This window comes from Saccostrea cucullata, unplaced genomic scaffold (genome assembly GCF_032062105.1).
Source record: "Saccostrea cucullata isolate Sc308-1 unplaced genomic scaffold, CSIRO_AGI_Scuc_v1 ctg1071, whole genome shotgun sequence".
Taxonomy (NCBI): Eukaryota; Metazoa; Mollusca; class Bivalvia; order Ostreida; family Ostreidae; genus Saccostrea; species Saccostrea cuccullata.
Genome location: NW_026921032.1, coordinates 148,014 through 164,720, shown reverse-complemented (window position 1 = coordinate 164,720; position 16,707 = coordinate 148,014). Strand labels below are relative to the sequence as shown.

The 16,707-nt window shown below is 34.5% G+C and overlaps 1 protein-coding gene across 1 annotated transcript; it reads right to left on the bottom strand.

Annotated features, from left to right (window-relative positions):
- Window positions 1-415: 415 nt before the first annotated feature.
- Window positions 416-15,903, bottom strand: LOC134259021 (adhesion G protein-coupled receptor L3-like). The gene is made up of 19 exons (XM_062741614.1): window positions 15,754-15,903; window positions 12,132-12,283; window positions 7,387-7,520; window positions 7,130-7,257; window positions 6,219-6,749; window positions 6,014-6,093; window positions 5,742-5,927; window positions 5,474-5,651; window positions 5,270-5,383; window positions 4,953-5,181; window positions 4,162-4,282; window positions 3,938-4,041; window positions 3,632-3,734; window positions 3,276-3,429; window positions 2,261-2,327; window positions 2,045-2,111; window positions 1,798-1,892; window positions 1,537-1,705; window positions 416-1,394 (listed from the first exon to the last, which is right to left on the bottom strand). The coding sequence occupies exons 1-19, from the start codon at window positions 15,809-15,811 to the stop codon at window positions 1,272-1,274; spliced, it is 2,793 nt and encodes a 930-aa protein (XP_062597598.1). The 5' UTR covers window positions 15,812-15,903; the 3' UTR covers window positions 416-1,271.
- Between the last annotated feature and the right edge of the window lie 804 nt (window positions 15,904-16,707).

The following is a 16,707-nucleotide window of genomic DNA, read 5'->3' as shown; positions in this document are numbered from 1 at the left end:
GATTTTAATATACAAAAATCACACGCACTCCAATAGAGGATTATTAAACAAATTAAACATAAATTCTCCAATAACATGTACCAACTAAAATATATGTATTTGAAATTACAATACTATTATTAAATACTCAAAAATGTATGTGTATTAGTCAAGAATAAGAAAATCTTTAAAAACATTAAAGCTAGTTATAAAAAGGTTTCAAATATATGTATTTGAAATTACAATACTATTATTAAATACTCAAAAAAAGTTTGTGTATTAGTAGTACAGAATAAGAAAATCTTTTTTAAAAATTAAAGCTGGTAATAAAAAGGTTTCATGAGAGAGAATGAATCATCTTGCGTTAAATCTGGTTTGCTCCTTGCAGCTGCTAATTTCTAAGAACTGCTTCCCAGAAAAACGTGATAAACACGTGTTTGTATAACAATTTATTGTATAAAAAATAAAATAAAAAAAAAATGTAAACAGTCATAATTGTACAACATACAGATACAAATAACAATAAAACATGGCAGTGAAGCGTCATTCATATCTAATCCCACATATAACAAACAGACTGAAATATCGACAAATACGTAAAACATGGAGCCAGTATCGGATAATAAAGGCTTTGGGAAGTTACTAGTATATACAAATACTACTATGTACATTCTTGTTTTAAAACACAGTTTTAAATTCTCAATTCAAGCACATGTAATTAACATACAACCCTGAGCAGTAAAGAAAACAAGGTATATTTCAAATTGATAAATTGGGGGACTTTATTTAATAGTTTTCATAGTATTAAGAATTATTTTTATGAATATTTGCCTTTACTTTCACATTATTGTAAAATAATTCTTTCAATGCTTCAGAACGTAAACTACTAAACTGATTGCATAGTACAACCGAATCGACATAAGGGGGGGGGGGGGTGACAAAACACTGTTTTAGTATATTAATGACTCGTAATACATGGACATGTACTGGCCTTCAGATTTAAAGGATAAACATATCTATGTACAATGTAAATCGTTCATACAAAAAATGAACCAACATATTTACAATTTACATAATACTATAATACTGCTCCAGAAAAAAAAATTGTTTCGGGACGTGAGTTAATTCTTTCCGCAGTGGTGCGTCTTTGACAACTACAACTCTCTTTTATTTGGGGAGGAGGGGGTCATTAAGATCTTTTTTAGACTGTAAAATCTAATACTTTTTAACCGTTAATTAATCTTCATACATTGACTATATAACTTGGAAATTTGTAACAGCCAATTTTCTTGTTACGAGGAAGGAACGTACAATTCATACGAGCCGCTCTGCTTTCGGACCGAGTTGGATTGTGGTTTAGTTGTAGTTGGTAATCGCTTGCTGAGGCGTACAAGTCTTTTGTATTCCCCTCTCACCTTCAATTGTAAACAAAGATTTTAATTCTAGTATTATGTTTAAACTTTTATCTTTCTTTCGGTAGTTTTAATTGTAATTTGTATATATTATAAATGTGTTTTAAGTATTTTATTTTTTCTCACTAAGATATAAATGCCTTACTTTTCTGTTCATGGCACAGTGGAAGATAAAGATAAAAAGTCCCTGGAGACTGTTGAGTATGGTGAATATGTAGGCCATCACTACCGACTCCTTGTTAATGAAAAAGTACCCAAATACCCAAGTCAAACCAAGCAAAACCTCGATAGCAAACGCGCCTTGGATCCACGCCCTGAATGACAAAAATCACTTGTCAGAATATTTACATAATGTACATTTTTGAAATTACTGCATGAAGGATGCGAGAGAAAGAAAGAGATGTACCTAAATGTCCCTGACTGGGAGCGATCCTGAGTAAAAACGTAAGCGGAATGTCTGCAAACCATTGTCATGGAATAAAAAAGCACCAAAGCATTGACCTATTAACGGAATAAAACCTCTACCATTAGATCCAATTAAAATTGATAAGTATTAAATGTCCAAAAACAACAAAATCAATTTAAAAACAAAATTAAATTTTGCTAATGAAAATCTACTGTACAGCAGTTTGTACTCTTGACAACTTTCTTACCACAAGCACTAGAGCTACAGGCCCAGCAAAACTCCATATGAACCAGTTTCGTGTCGTCAACCAGCAACTATAGACAAGAAGGATAGTAAAATATTCCGAGTTTAATTAAATGTGTTAAATTTGGACACGCATATATCTGAAATGGAGTTTGAAATATTGTATACGATTGTATAAAATTGAAATTGTGTGATTGTACATGTGAGTGCTGGAACTTACTAATTATCCGTTCCATAAGCAGTGTAGTCTGCCCCTGCTGTTATAACGACCACAATGATTGGGGCGCCTGTACAATAATAAGTTATATTCAATAAGGATGTAGAAAACCAGGATAAACTTTATTTTAAATAAGTAGACATTTTCCCAAATAGTGAATTCTTACGAAGAAACGTTAATCTCAAGACAGATAAATTTTCATTTCAATTTCCTGTTTTGCAAACTTAAGGACAATAGAATGTACATGTATTGAACTTTTGTCCCTCGGATGGTCAAAACGATATCCTTGAAAACAAACGTTTTACTTCAAGATTGTTTATTTCCTGATATTGAATTTCAGCAGTTTTAACAATGGCAAACACTTGTATCCGGCTTCAGGATTTTTCATACGTCATAGACTTTGTTTGCATTTGAATTTCTTTGGAAACAATGATATTACTAAAATCAGTAAAATCGCCAATGTCACCCTGTGATTTAATTTTCAAATAATTTTGTTCAGGTGTTTTATACAATAAATCAGAGTAAATTAATTGATATATTCGCTTATCCTTAATGGCACTGAGTATGACGTTTCCCTTGCATCTTTTAATTTAGAAATGTTCATACAAAGATGCACACAAGAAATTCCGAATTCAGTTTATTTATATTAAGTCTGTCATAAATTAAGAAAAGAGTATATAACTTTTATCTATTTTTGTATTTCCGCTCTATTTTTTCTTATGTTTGATAAAAAAAAAATCGAAACAATTGCTAAGATATTTAATACAAATAAAACGTCAATTCTTTATAGAGTAAAAAATATATCTTCAGGAATTCAAAGTAAAGTACCATACTCTCTGAATATTTTATTAGCCTTATCTATCATTTGCTGATTCAATAAAATTTAAGTCTTCAAATCTACAAGAAACCGCTAAGATGCGAAGTATCTAGAAGACTTTAGTTTTTAAAAAATGAAACATGAGGTGTGGCGTTGACTGATACAATTTTGTGAAATATATTGAACATAGTTGATACTGACCATAACCTACAAGATAATAATATTTCAGCCTTGACTTGGCCGCATCAAACACTTGCACCAGCATAACTACAATGTGAATTCCTTCCATCAACATCCACGTGAAGGCGGACAGGAAAAAGAAGTGAAGAAGCAGTGCCGTGGCGGCACAAGTGACCTTGAGAGAAAAGCAAAGAGGAGAATTACTCCAGCAGGTGGCGTTTGTCAAGATGTTGTTTATTAAAACTTGTTATGATGAAAATTAATCAAAGAATATCTAGACATACATGTGTAAACTACCGCTTAAGAAAAATGCATCATAAGTTGTTTGAAGTATTCGGAAGTATTAATATAAATAAGCTTTATCTAGAGCCTCACACCTTTTGTTCCGTTCTTCCGATGCCGATTAAAAAGATGACCTCTGCTACGAACAGACAAAACACAAGATTCTTGTGAATGGAGTTCCTCTCGCCTTGTAACGACCTTCGAAAAAATATTTATAGTGATGATACATTAATATATAAACAGCTAACATAGGAGAAAAGTGAAGGTACCCAAGAAACTTGGAACCTTTTGTCTAGGAAAGAAATCCTGCTACGACAGCAAAAGATTGAGGAAACATTTTTTTTTTCGTTTTATGAAACGTTAAAAAAGAATTTGGAATTCATTGTAAGATATCCCCTTACCCTAGACATTGAAAGGTTAACCAACTGGTGGCGAGGAATATGATGGAGACAATGCACCCAATGTAACTTATAAATGTCAGCGACATGACGTGCTCGTACCCCAGCTGTATGCAAGATGAACAGGAATGATAAATATACATGTAAATGTTTAACGAACTCTAGCTCTCGACAGTTCCAACAAAATTAAAATGAGCTTTATTCAAAACATCCAATGGCTTTTTTACCTCGACTCCCGACACGTCCATCAGAATGGCGAAGTTTGTGAGGTGGTCACACTGACACGTGACGTGTGTACTGTTCATGTCCCTCAACGAGCACCCGTCTTGTGACCAATCTCCAACTTCTCTGCAAATACAGAAAAGACGTTCCACTTTTCATATTTTCCAGCAGCTATCTGATTTGTCCCCTCTGTGATCCCACTCCAGGTCGTAACAGATAAACTTAAATGTTGTTGCATCAAGATATATGCATTCATTATTCTGATTAGCAACATAAATACTATCAACCTCTTATTCTCCATGACGTCGGGTCGTAAGGCAGCAACTACTGAACTTTGGAATAATACTCATCAAGAGATTACAGGGTTTAAGTTACAACCTTGTCAAGCCTTTGACTTCTTAGTGGTCATGATCAGTAGCCATGTAATTTTTGTTATGACAGTTTTGTCATGAAAGTTTCTGGACTCTTTCTGGAAACACCGAAAGGTACTAAAGGGTTCATTTATTTTTCCTGTTTTCCAAGTATTAGGAATAATTTCAGCATCCCTTTGACAAGCGATCTTAACTTGCCAGTACTAATTTTCAGACTGTATTTATTCAAAACATTCTTATTCAACTTTTGGGGAAATGATTTTAAAAAAGCTTAAGTCTGATTTTCACCGGTAAGTCTTTGACAAGATTTGTAATAAATGGGCAAATTGATAGACAAACAGGACACCGTGATAATAAAACCAACAAAATGCAATCACCATGGTTAAAGGCAAATAAATAAATTGTTTACCAAATATTTTTATTACCCTTTTGAAAAGTTCCAGAAGGAGCAGAGCGGTGTTGCTATGGAAGATCCAGAAAACCTGCTCTTTTCTAGTTTCATGGTAAATGTCACCGGATCTTGCAGGTTGTTGACATCAAAACCAGGAATAGATGCGCTGAGGATGTCTTTGAGGACAGTGTAGTTTATATCAGGAACAGGAAGTAAATCGGCGCCATTAAAGTGCTTCAAGAACACCACTTTTGTCAAACCGTCTGAAAAATATTACCAGGTCACAGAGAGATGTATAATGGAGGATTCTGAGCAACGATAATGGACAATGATGAAATGAGTGTGTTGTACCTATGTTATAATGTCGTATTGTATGTGAGGGAACAAGGAAATCTGTTTCTGTATCTCCACTATTGAACCTCAGGTCATTGGCGGATTTAGAGTCCAAGACGTGGAACATTGCCACTGTGAAAGAAAATACAATTATAGCTCAGAAACATTGAACATTTTATAAACAACACAGTGATTCAACTGTACGGAGAAGGTGTTTCTTACATATTGTATGTGATTTAGTTTCGAACGCCATGGGTTTGTCCATGGAATCCAGAAGTTTGCTGGCTGCGTCCTCAACAGCCGACAAGATGACGGAGGCCACTCTTTTTTTATCATCCGCTGACAGATCCGAGGCATCTCTCGTCTGCTTGATCAGCAGACTTCCTATCGATATTGTGTCCTACAAAGATGACACCAATATATCACTTTGTCCCTTAATTTATAATGATAGTTTATCAGGAAGCTAAAACTTTAAATAAAGCTTAATTACTTGAGCAAAATTTCTGAATTCCTCTTCATCCTTTGGTTTTAGGTCTGAGATGGAATTAAGCACACGAGTTGTTGTGACAATGTCTGCTACTGTTCTTTTGCTGGCGTCTAGAGTGTCCACTAAGTCTGCTGTAAGCTGGGACACATCCTCCATTGTAATCAATTTCTGATTCAGGATTCTCATTAACTTCAAATAGATAGAGGGAAAATATGTTTTTATTATAAGACAAATAGGGTGAAATATAATAACTAAATTCAAGATTCGATCCGTACATTTTTAGACACACAGTCTTCTATAGAAGGTCTTCCCATCCATTCTGCTCTTACATCATCGCACTTCCAGGTGGCAAACCCTAAAACAACAAACAAACAATCATCATGATGATATATGTACATTAGGTAAAATTAATAAATCATCACCCCATCTGGAATAAAGATAGCACAGTCATTTAGAATTACATGTACAAAATGTACTTGCCAGGTCCAGTTTTACATTGACGGCTAACCACCTCTCCATTCCTTGCTCTAGGCCAGGAAATATCGTAGGCTTCCAGGGCTGGACACCCATTTTTATCTTGGTTTCCAGTTGTTTTCGATGTACTTGAGGAATGTTGTGTTTTATGGAACTGAGTTGACGCCATGGATGTATTGTGTTGGTTCGATACGTTGAGCATTGACGTTCTAGGATAAGTGGGTGAAGGTCTTGGGGTATTTTTCACAATACTTGACGGTTCTGGTGTCATTTTTGAATCAGTCTGTGAATCACTAAGATGGTGTTCTGTGTACTCTTTCTTGTCATCCCTTGTTGTCTTGATTACTAATGTCGAGGCCGCAATGTTCTGGTCTGTTGTTGATGGTTCTTCGTGCGTCGGATCATCTGTAAAGGCCTGATTCAGGTTGAAGAATGTGGTAGTTTTGACTGTGTGGATATGGTTCTCTGTCGCCGCTGTGGTTTGAAGGCTGGTGATTTCTGAGGAACTCGTGGTGGTGGCAGGAGGTGGGACTGTTGCTGTGGACAGTAACAAGTCAGTCAATTACTTTTTTAAAAAAAATTCCACGGAGTCATAATTCCGCGGAAACATCTTCTTTTCTATCTACCGGTAGAAAATTGCGCAGATTTCTTGAATTATTTTATGTTTAGATATTAATTATGACAAATTTCTGCATGAGACTAACAGTATAATAATTTTTTCAGAGTTCAGATCTTATCATCCAATGAATTTCTTTGGGAAGAAATCAAAGCAGAAAATCCACCAAAACCTGTTTTTTGACCTAACTTCATTTTACATTCGAGGTACAATGTATCAAGGAAATTCACTGACCGGGCATCTCGTAGTAAATCCAATTAGATAAAGAATGTATAGAAGATTAAGTTGTATGTATACTTACGAGGATATTGCTCACAGATGAAGGGGTTTAACTTGTCACACTTTTGGTCGTTTAGCTTGCCTGCAATATCCATTTCTCCACACTCTTCTTTCCTCAAAGAGTTGTTAGGCTCACCGGGTTTCCAAGCACTGCAAGGACACTAAGACTATTATTTATTGTTTATCACCTGATTATACATTAGAAACAATTTTTCCTGACTAAAGCATATAAATAAGCATGTCTTTGGTACACATATTGTTTTCTTTATTGGTACTTACATGACCGTCGTCTGAAGGTCAGTTCCGTCTTCCCATTTCCATTTGGCGATTTTTTTGTTGAGGGAGAGCCCAAGCCACCACTGCCTCATAGACATGGTCGTGATCAGAGGGTGAATATTTAGTAGAACCCGTACCTACAAAAAACCTCAGTCTATTACATGTAACCTAGAATAACCCGTACCTACAAAAAACCTCAGTCTATTACATGTAACCTAGAATAACCCGTACCTACAAAAAACCTCAGTCTATTACATGTAACCTAGAATAACCCGTACCTACAAAAACCCAGTCTGTTACATGTAACAGCATAATACGTACGTATACTCAACCTTAGGCAATAAATTAACAGAAACCATACCTAAACACAACCGCAGTCAATAAGTTTAGAGCAGAACCCATACCTATGAACAAGCTTGGTAAATTACATGTGAATCACAGAATCCGTACCTAAACACAAACCTCAGTCAATAAATTTCACAGAATCCGCACATATACACAACCTCAGTCAATTAACTTCACAGAATCCGTACCTAAACACAACCTCAGTCAATAAATCTCACAGAACCCGTACTAAACACAACCTCAGTCAATTAACTTCACAGAACTCGTACCTAAACATAAACCTCCGTCAGTTAACTTCACAGAACTCGTACCTAAACATAAACTTCAGTCAATTAACTTCACAGAACCCGTACCTAAAGACATACCTCAGTCAATTAACTTCAAAGAATCCGTTGCTAAACACAACCACAGTCAATTAACTTAACAGAACCCGTACCTAAACACAACCTCAGTCAAATATAACTTAACAGAACCCGTACCTATACACGATCTCAGTCAATTAATTTCACAGAACCCGTACCTAAACACAACCTCAGTCAAATATAACTTAACAGAACCCGTACCTATACACGATCTCAGTCAATTAATTTCACAGAACCTGTATCTAAAGACAACCTCAGTCAATGAACTTCACAGAACCTGCACCTAAACACAACCTCAGTCAATAAATCTCACAGAACCCGTACCTAAACACAACCACAGTCAATTAACTTAACAGAACCCGTACCTAAACACAACCTTAGTCAATTAACTTAACAGAACCCGTACCTAAACACAACCTCAGTCAATTAACTTAACAGAACCCGTACCTAAACACAACCTCAGTCAATTAACTTCACAGAATCCGTACCTACATATCAGCGCAGTCAATTAACTTAACAGAACCCGTACCTAAACACAACCTTAGTCAATTAACTTAACAGAACCCGTACCTAAACACAACCTCAGTCAATTAACTTCACAGAATCTGTAGCTAAACACAACCTCAGTCAGTTAACTTCACCTGCATACGGGATATATATCTCTAAAGTTGATTAAAGATGATTCGATGCGCGAGAGAAAGTATGTATGAACAATTTCTATATTGGGTAAATATTGACAAATTGGTGAAACAAGAATATCAATAATTTCGTTTAAAGTCATCATTTCGTAATTTCTATGGTTGATACAATGATCTTGTCAGCAAATACAATTTATCATTAAGTAAAATGGGTATTGAATGGTTAAAACTGAGGTTGTGTTTAGATACGGATTCTGTGAAGTTGATTGACTCAGGCTGTCTTTAGGTAAGGGTTCTAGAAAGTTAATTAATTGAGGTTGTGTTTAGAAATGGTCTCTAGTAAGGTAATTGACTGGGGTTGTGTGTAGGTAAGGGTTCTATGAAGTTAATATTCTCCATTTTCAGTAAAAGCGGAAGACAAAAACAAAAACAAATCTGTATTACGAAATATATGGAGATAACAAACAGTATGCAAGGGATGTTCACTCCTCCATGGCACCTGTTCCGGGGGTCCGTGTTTGCTCTGCTCTTATTTTGTATTGTTTTATGCACTTTAAGATTGAATACTGTTCGTTATCTCCATATCCATCGTTCAAGCTCAAAATTCCATCACACAATAAAAAACTGGAGCAGAGCAAACACAGACCTCCAAAACATCCCCTGACGTGTGCTCCTTGTCATGATTAGAAAAAAAACGAAAAAAAAAATCCGTTGACAGTTCAGTGTGTATATAATGGCCTAAGAATTAGTATGAAAAACAATAACTTAGCAGAACCCGTACCTATATACAATCGTATCTATTTACTTAAGAAATCCCGTACTTATACACAATCGCAACTACACAAAACCTCAGTGAATTAACTTACTAGAAACCATTCTTAAACTCCACCTCAGTCAATTAACTTACTAGACACGATACCTACACACAACCCCTGTAAATCAACTTCACAGAACTCATACCTAAACACAATGAAAAATATGAAGATAATGAACAGTATTCAAGAACAAAGGTCCAAAAAAAAAAAAACAATACAAAATAGGAGCAGAGCAAACACAGACCTCCAAAACATCAGAGGTGGGATCAGGTGCCATGGAAGAGTGAGCTTCCCCTGCCGACCGGTCTCACCCGCCGTGTGCTCCTTTTCATGTTCGGGAAATATCGTCGTCAATTCAGTGTATAAATAATGGACTAACAATAAGTATGAAAAACGTCAGTCAGCATTTGACTCAATGATAAATTGTATTTGCTGACAACGGGAAAGGTCATTGTAACGACCATTGAACTTACGAAATGACTTTAAACCTCAGTCAATTAACTTCACAAAACCTGCACCTAAACACAACCTCAGTCAATTAACTTCACAGAACCTGCACCTAAAAACAACCTCAGTCAATTAACTTCACAGAATCCATACCTAAACACAACCTCACTCAATTAACTTCACAGAATCCATACCTAAACACAACCTCACTCAATTAACTTCACAGATTTCGTACCTATACAAAACCTCTGTCAAATAACTTAACAGAACCCGTACCTAAACACAACCTCAGTCAATTAACTTCACAGATTTCGTACCTATACACAACCTCTGTCAAATAACTTAACAGAACCCGTACCTATACACAACCTCAGTCAATTAACTTCACAAAATCCGTACCTACATATCAGCGCAGTCAATTAACTTAACAGAACCTGTACCTTAACACAACCTCAGTCAAATAACTTCACAGAATCCGTACCTACATATCAGCGCAGTCAATTAACTTAACAGAACCCGTACCTAAACACAACCTCAGTCAAATAACTTCACAGAATCCGTACCTACATATCAGCGCAGTCAATTAACTTAACAGAACCTGTACCTTAACATAACCTCAGTCAAATAACTTCACAGAATCCGTACCTACATATCAGCGCAGTCAATTAACTTAACAGAACCTGTACCTAAACACAACCTCAGTCAAATAACTTAGCAGGACCCGTACTTATACACAACCTCAGTCAATTAACGTCACACAATCCGTACCTTACCACAACGTTAGTCAATTAATTAACTTCACAGAACGTGCAACTAAACGCAACCTCAGTCAATTAACTTCATCCTGTGAAAAATGTCACAGTTGCAACTTGGACACAATAATATGTGTTAAATTGTTACTGAACAATATTCCGGTGAAGTCGGGAAAAAATAAAGCCTGTTTAAGAATCCAAAGATGAACATATCACTTTTTAATCGAGATATAAAATATTATTAATCAATCATTAATTTTAAGGATTATTCTAGATCTATATTCTTACATTTACAAACTTTTCTTTTGAAATGAGTATTACATAAACATCTATTAAAATTCCTTCGTGAGTTAACTGTCTAATATTGGGGGTGGAGGTAGGATCAAATGTCGGCATTTTACTCACGCTGTATATATATAAATGCGGGAAATATTTTTACTTTAATTTATTTTGTTTACAAACGTTGTTTCTATGAAGAAATCGTGATGCTAGCTCGGCTACGAACTGTTCATGAAACGCCAGAAACTCAAACTAACCAAAGGTTATTATTCTCTCGATCAAAGAGTGATATGTTCATCTCCCTATTCTTAAACATGCTTTATTTTTTTCCGACTTCTCGGGCTTCTCGGGTCAATTGAAATAACACGTATTATATAATAACGTACACGAATTTGCTTTTGTATACAAGATAAAGCAGGATTATGAAATTTAAGGGTTGTATAGGGCACATTTAAGTATATAAGTATAGTTAGTATACCGTATAAAAAGTATAAGTAATATAATAAGAGGCCCATGGGCCACATCACTCACTTGAGAAGCTTTGACCATGCTGTTCTTTACCAGATTTCCCCCTTGTAATACATATTGTGACCCCACCCTACCCCACTGATCATAATTTAGACAATTTGAAATGTACACTGTTCCAGGAGCTTCCACATAAGTTTCAGCTTTTCTGGCCCAGTGGTTCTTGAGAAGAAGATTTTTTAATGACCCCACCTTATCTTTGTCTTTTCTTGATTATCTCCCCTTGTAAGGGGACTTGGCCCTTCATTTTAACAATTCAAATTCCCCTTTACCCAAGAATGCTTTGTATCAAGTTTGGTCAAATTTGGCCCAGTGGTTCTTGAGAAGAAGTCGAAAATGTGAAAAGTTTACAGACGGACGGACAGACAGGCGGACGGACGACGGAAAAAAATGTGATCAGAAAAGCTCACTTGAGCCTTCAGCTCAGATGAGCTAAAAACGAACAGGCACCAAAAAATTAAAAAATGGGCCATGAGGGGAGACAATTTAATCGTAAAAATGTTCCAGACAAATGAAATCAGAAGGACGGATGAACAGAAGATATAGGACATGTACATTCATTCCTAATCCAATAAATCACGTTACCGTTTCTGCTTTACTGGACATGGAGGCCAAGTAACCCCCCTCTTTTTGACAGGTCTGCCTGGCCTCGTACCACGTGACCAGATCCTTCTTAAAAAGGTAACAGCCACGGTGCACCCTCGTCCACGGCGGAGAACAGGTCAGCGTGGACTGGACTGTAAAAGCCAGAATTGAAAACTGTATTTAATAAATGAATGCGCATTTATTTTTTCTTTTTGCATTGCTGAGCATGTTGTTCATCAATTTCCGAGCACAAATTACTAGTATTTCTTTAATAAAATTAAAGAAGACAAGAAAATAAGTTATTTTACACCAAATTTACTTTTTATAGCATTTGGTGAAATCTAAATTGATAAAAGAGCTTACTCGTAATTTGTCGAAAATAGACACCATTTTATCATTAATTAATGATATCGTGCTGTCCATCGAACCGAAAGAGGATCGAGTTTGGAAATATAATTTTCCTCTTTTTGTCCCTCGCTTTCGCGAAAGCGAGGGGACATTAAATTTCATTCGTCTGTCCGTCTGTCAGTCTGTCCGTCAGTCTGTCAGTCACAAAAACTTTAACCTTGCCCATAACTTTTGATTTAGTGGAGCTATGACTTTCATATTTCACATGTGCATTCCTTGTGACAAAACATTTCTTTGGATACCACCAAATTTGACCTTTTGACCTTGACCTTGGAGTTTGACCCACTTTTATACAAAAATTCCAAACTTTTACTTTGGCCATAACTTTTGAATGTAGATACTATGACTTTCATATTTCACATATATATTCTTTGTGGCAAGACCTTTAATTGGATATCAACAACTTTGAACTTTTGACCTTGACCTTAAATATTTACGTACTTCTGAAAAAACTTTAACCTTGACCATAACTTTTGAACGGTAAGGGCTAGGGATTTCGTACTTCACATATGTAATCCTTGTGAGAAGACCTTTCATTGGATATCAACAACTTTGACCCTTTGATCTTGACCTTGAAGTTGACCTACTTTTAAAAAACTTTAATTTTGGCCATAACTTTTTAACGGTCAGGATTAGGGTTTTCATCCTTCAAAAAAATCAACTCCAATGATACTTTCTATATAAATGACATATACAATGTAATAGAATGTTCATATTAGACACAATATATCATAAAAAATAACATCTCACCCACAAAGACGCCGAAAGCGGGGGACCACAATTCTTTGAATTTGCTTGTTATAACTGTCTTTTTTTGTTAAGATAAAAATATTTTCCCTGTCTGCTCTCCTCCCCTTTTTAAAACCCATGCAGCTACGCCCATCCCTGCTTTATAGGATATCCTACTGGTGTAAAAAATTATTTTACTGTCTAACATAAAATTAAGCCTTGATATACAAAGAAAAATGATGTTTGAAGAAAAAAATGTCCAGAGAAACAGGGAGGAATTTTACGACGGGTGGTTTCAGATGATCACTTTTGCAAAGGCCTTGCAGGTGTTTTGAACTGACTTTGAAATACATACACTGTATATATGTAATATAAATTAATCGTGTAAAAATTCCTCCTGTCATTGAGATTTAGAGACTTGTTAAGTTGCGGTGTGTGCACCTTTTTTTTTCTTGTGAGAAGAAAAACCAATACAGAAATGTGAGAACAAAAACAATTTGCCTGATAGAATTTACAACTGTATGCCTAGGTCAATCGTGTTCAACTACGCATTTTATTTAAACATTAATTTCTTAATGAAATATGCTACATGTATGTTAATAATAAAAAAGATATGAAATGCAGTAAAAGCTTCTTTTAAGTTTTTGCAGATTCAAAAACACGACCAAAGACGTGACTTAATTTCATATATTTATACACATGTATTTTACTGTCGTATTTATGATTTGGAAGATTTATATCACACCATTGAGAGAAGGAGAGTCAATGTATTTAAAGGATTGCAAGCCATGTTACATTATTAAGAGGAAAGAAAACTTCTGGGGCACAAGAAAAGAAAACATTTGAGTATTGAGGCATATCCCCTGTTTACAAAGTCTAAGTATTGTGGAGACATTCAGTCGCCTGAATGTCTGAAATTACATTTTTATCAGTACTGCTATAAGTATCGAACAAATTGACTTGTTTGAATTAAAAAAGGCGATCTACTTATAACAGGAAAACACCTCTAAACGTGAAAAAGTTTTCCAAATTATAATTAACGGTTATCTTACTAGAAATCTAGAAACGTATACAAGGTCACTAAAATAGCTTTTAAAAATTAAGAAAAAAAACATTATTAGGAAAATATATTAATGTGGTTTAAAAAATTTAAAACATTATTTTGAAAATAATTTTAAAAAATGTCTATAATGAATTTATTGTAACGTTCTCGCTGTTTATTTGTAAAACAATCAAGCTTTTGTCATTTTATACCTTTTGGTTTACATAACCAGTAGAAAATAAAATCAACCTGGATGGTTTTGGAATGTACGCATTTGTAAAATAAAATAACAGATAGTGTCTATGGAATAGAAAAAAATGTAAAAATTTTGTCCTAGTAATATTAAAATTTTATGGAGTATATGAATACCCCGGTAAATAAATAAGATTTATATGCATTATGATATTCATACAACAAGAGATATTATGATATGGAATAGGCAAAACTTTCCTTAATATAACCGTGAAGGGGGGTTGGGGGTTGGGTGGGGGTATCTGAACATCTGTCTGAGCAAGGACAACCCAACTCAAATACGATATTCATAGTTAATTAGCAAAATGCATCGTCAAGAGGGAAAAGGACACTTTTTCATCTACTAGGTATTTTATTGCATTTCCTTTGTCAGTGTCATTACATGACCGTAGTATTACATGTTCTTAACAAATTGGGCGTGATGCTTATAAGGAGGACAAGGATAAATAGATTAAACAATTGTGATACATAATTATATGGAAAAAGAAATGTAAATATACAGAAAGAGGAAGATTTGACTCAGAATGCAGTCTGACACACGAATTCGTGACCTATTATTACAATTTTCCTAAATCTTTTCGGGGGTACTAATCCTTTAGAAGCGTAAATACTACTCTCCCCCCGCTTTTCTTTACTGTTCTACTTGAGTCTGGGTTGATATCATTATCTGATTTGTATAGAGACTTCCGTCCACAGAGTACTAACATATAACGCACTCAGTAGCTTCCTACCCCCCTTTAAAGAATTAATGGCAGATGCTAATTAGGACAGTTTTTATATTGGTGGTTCCCATATTTAACAAACGTCTCTACCGCATTTTTAATGCTATGTAAATTATTTACCATTGTCAAATTAGATTTACCTATAATTAACAATAGACTACATTATAGTACTACTGATTTGCATTTTCAAAATATACGCATGAGTTGCCTTCAAATTAACTTCTATCATGCTTGTAATAAAAGCGCAAATTGAGGCTAGTTGGGGAATACAAATTTCATTTTCAGTCAAGAATTTCACTTTAATTTCTAATTTTGTTTATCCATTAAAAAAAATAATATAAAAAATATTTTTAAAAGTAAGTGATATATAAGTTAATATATGTAAGTAAGGAAAACTTTCGACATGGATAATATCATTATCAAATAAATTTTCTCAATAATCGACTCCAATAAAATAAAATGTACTCACCTAAATTGTTTGCAATCAGTATTGACACTACACAAACCAATATTAATTTCTCCCACATACTTTATGTATTTCTTTTAGAACGTCTGACCATTAAATGACTAACATCAAATACTGCAGCCACACATATGAAAGCTGTTGGTATAAAGAGGTCACGTGACACAACTTGAAATCAACGCGGAGATTTGCAAGAGGAAGACCCAAACCCGTTATTTGTTTATTTAAATTAAATTATTAATATTAATGATCATTAAAGTCTAGTTTTTAAAATTCAACGAAGAAGAAAGAAGTGTATATATGTCGAGAAAGAATAATATCTATTCGTCTTAAAATTATGCTAGAACCTTTTTAATGTGATTTCAAATCTTTTAAGTGATTATGTAGAAAAAAAAATACCAAGGTTTCCTATAAAATGCAAAGGATTTAAAAACAAAGTAATATCTTATTCATCATATATTTATTTTTAAACTTAGATTTAAAAAAGAAGTAGAAGTAATTATAAATATTTTAAGTTCAATTTTTCCCCTACCGTATTGCATCCATGCAGTATATTCTTAAGTCTTTAAAAATAGAATAAAAATGAAGAAAAAATCAAAGTCTAATCAATTATCAAAAACAAAAACAGGGCACAGAAGTTCCAAACTACCCCAGTATTTTAATTAAAACATAAATCCGTTTGAATATGAACATTAGAAGACACATTCATGTACTAAAAAGAATTTGATTTTAGTTTTGCCCTCTACCTCTCTACCAACCAAATTAAATGATTAATAAAATTAAATGTTAGTTCGGTAATTAATTCGGTAGCAAATCTCGATAATCATTTTTCAGTTTTCGTAACTGTGCGGTTTTTAAGGTTTTCCTAGCACGCAGAATATCAAAATCGCGAAAAAGCCCAAATTCAGATATTTCGGACAGTTATTGAATGTGTTGTCAGGCAAAATGTGTTTTATCGAC